The 2,821-nt window shown below is 35.5% G+C and overlaps 1 protein-coding gene across 1 annotated transcript in view; it reads right to left on the bottom strand.

Moving 5' to 3' along the window:
• The window catches only part of LOC115034880, a 1,279-nt gene extending 529 nt beyond the window's left edge, over positions 1–750 (bottom strand). Inside the window, exon 1 of the mRNA XM_029492390.1 lies at positions 1–750. Coding sequence (XP_029348250.1) covers positions 1–486 — 486 coding nt within the window. The 5' untranslated portion in view covers positions 487–750.
• Between the last annotated feature and the right edge of the window lie 2,071 nt (positions 751–2,821).

The raw sequence follows: 2,821 nt of genomic DNA, 5'->3' as shown, positions 1-2,821 counted from the left end.
GCTGGTCCATTTTGTTTGCCATGTGTCAGAGATTTTGGTGTTAATAATGTCGAGCAACTCTGAGGATGTAGTTAGGTTTATTTTTAAGGCATTATGAGGAAGTGTGGCTTCATTTGCGGATTTGTCTGCTCTTTCATTGCCAGAAATGCCGACGTGAGAGGGGACCCACATGAAAGAGAAAGTTTTGTTAGAGATAGATATCAGTTTTTGGATGTGTTGTACTAGTTCATTCCTGGAGTATGGATTTGAGATAGATATTAAGGCACTCAAAGAGTCGCCTATGATGGTGAAAGAATCTGAACTTGAGGAGGAGGCGATTTTCAGTGCTTCAAAGATGGCATAAGTTTCGGCTGTGTAGATATTAGTGCTAGGAGGAAGCGAGAATTTATGATTTTCATGACCTATGATTGTTGCAAAGCCCACTCCATTAGAATTTTTGGATGCATCAGTGTATATGTGTGTGCTGCTGGAGTATTGTTGGGACATTATTTCCGAGAAGAGATTGCGGATGATAGTGCTGTCAGTGGAGTGTTTGCAGTAGTTGGTGAGTTGAGTGTTGATATTCGGAGACCACAGCCAAGGGGGCGACGGACGTTGTACTTTGCTCAATGTTTGAGTTTGAAGGTCGAGGTTATCACTGATAATTTTGAAATATTCAAAAATTGTTTTCCTGTTGTTGGGTGAGTTGTAGGAGAGAGGATTATGGAGTATCTTACTGGCTATGTGATATATTATAAAATAATATCTTGCAATTTGCAAAAGACAAACAAAGAACCGTGCTGCGGCAGTGCATTGCTATTACAGCGTGACAGTGGCACGATCCAAATCATATAAATATTATTTTTCTTCACAATTATAAAATTACAATATCGCGGCGTGTATGTGGAATGAGTCGGGGGGGGGGGGGTCACACTAATTGCCCTGTTTTCCACTACGGACGGCACACGATCGCCGCGGCTATAGTCGTACACGTACTACATTGTTATGGAGAATTCAAAATACTCTGTCCAGAGTGGTTTAAGAGTAAAAATACCTATATCAAAAAAGAAAGCTAACAACATTTTGAAATCAAATCGGTTTTTGATTACTTAAATTATTTTCTTGATTTGTTTTATGTATTAAACTCCATTTATTTTACTTTTTTAAAATAACTGTAAGTTTTTTACTAATCTGTAGTTTAAATGCTTATAAAAAAAGAATTGTGCGTATGAAATTTTAATATTTAATTTTTGGGTGATTTTTTGCCGTGGTACGTACTACGTACTACACTACTACGTAATATGAAATGGTTGTATAAAATATTGAAACTCTAATAATTATTATTATTTATGCCGCGCGCCGTTATCTACAATTTTGCGATATTATTTATAGTTCGTCACGTCTGGCGGTGGGCACTAATGACTAAATCGTCAAAAATCAGTCATGGTGGAGTTTGATTCACGGGTCGGGGGGGTAACGAGCGTTATCGAACGCTGCCGTTACGGAAACAGAGCAGCACTTGTCGGCCGTAAATTGAAAGTAATTTATGCGATGTTCTTATAAAACATGTTTTGCGCGTTCCAAGAATATGGATTTCTGAGTGGTTTTTTTGTAAAAATACCTATATCAAAAAAGAAAGCTGACAAAATTTTGAAGATAACCTCATATCCGTTTTTGATTACTTAAATTATTTCTTGATTAGTTAAATGTATAAATCTTCATTAATTTTCTTTTTTCAATTAACTCTAAGTTTTTTTCTATACAGTATTTTGAAAAAAGGATATGAGGTTATCTCCAAAATATTGTTAACTTTAAAATTTATTATAGGTGATTTTGCTCTAAATCCACTATTCGACGAGTAATCACTATTCTCCGCAAGGATGTTTTTACGCGTACAGGTTTTGGTGTGACATCCTCTTAAGGTAGTTTTTTGTTCGCTGGTCCCACAAATCTGGATTGTCTCTCACCAGTTCAATTAAATAATCTTTATCCATTTTTTAAAACAAGTTCATGAAAATTAATATAAAATAATAGAATATTGAATAATAGATATTAACTCAATTTGGACAATATGAAGTACAGAGTACTGTGTACATAAATATAGTAATGCACGGATATCGGAAGTCGTCGGTTGAAAAACAAAATTATTTGATTTTCCGCCGACTGTCGGAACTGGTCGAAACTTGTTCGCGGGATGTACGCGTGTTGTTACGTAGCACTGTGACCCAACATTCGCATGGCGATTTGTTTCCAATCCGACGTCGTGCGACGACGTCCGACAATCAGATCAAATACGTTCTCAGTGTAGGTGCAGCCTTAGACGTTAGACGTTCGATGTTTATGTTAATTTTTACATGTTTTACTCAATGTTTTGTTATATATAAATCTTATTGTAATTATGTTATTAAAAAATTGTAACAACGTAACAACGTGCAATATTTACGTTAGACGTTCGTTGTTATTATGATGAATAATAATATTTAAATGTAAAATAATAAAGAATGAACGACTCACGACGAACGAGATTATTCGAACAAGATTCGAATAATAATAATAATATGTAACTAGACTGATTATTTTTTAACATCTTGTTGTGGAATGTTATCTGCTGACTACTATACAGTGTGATGTATACAGTGTGAAGTATACAGCGTGGTATAATTATACTAGTTTAATTTTATTTAAATAGTGTTTGTTATACTAATATACATGCCCGAGTGTCTTGGCGCAGTGGGGAACGCGTTAGGCTTTGTATGCATACATGGTAGGTTCAATACTGGCAGGGGGGAATTTATTTGTGGTATTTACAGCTCTACACGACACGTGGCTTGTTCGATTATAT

The sequence above is a fragment of the Acyrthosiphon pisum genome, unplaced genomic scaffold (assembly GCF_005508785.2).
Source record: "Acyrthosiphon pisum isolate AL4f unplaced genomic scaffold, pea_aphid_22Mar2018_4r6ur Scaffold_21408;HRSCAF=23904, whole genome shotgun sequence".
NCBI lineage: Eukaryota > Metazoa > Arthropoda > Insecta > Hemiptera > Aphididae > Acyrthosiphon > Acyrthosiphon pisum.
The sequence above is the reverse complement of the archived record's forward strand: the minus strand, read 5'-3'. Positions and strand labels throughout refer to the sequence as shown.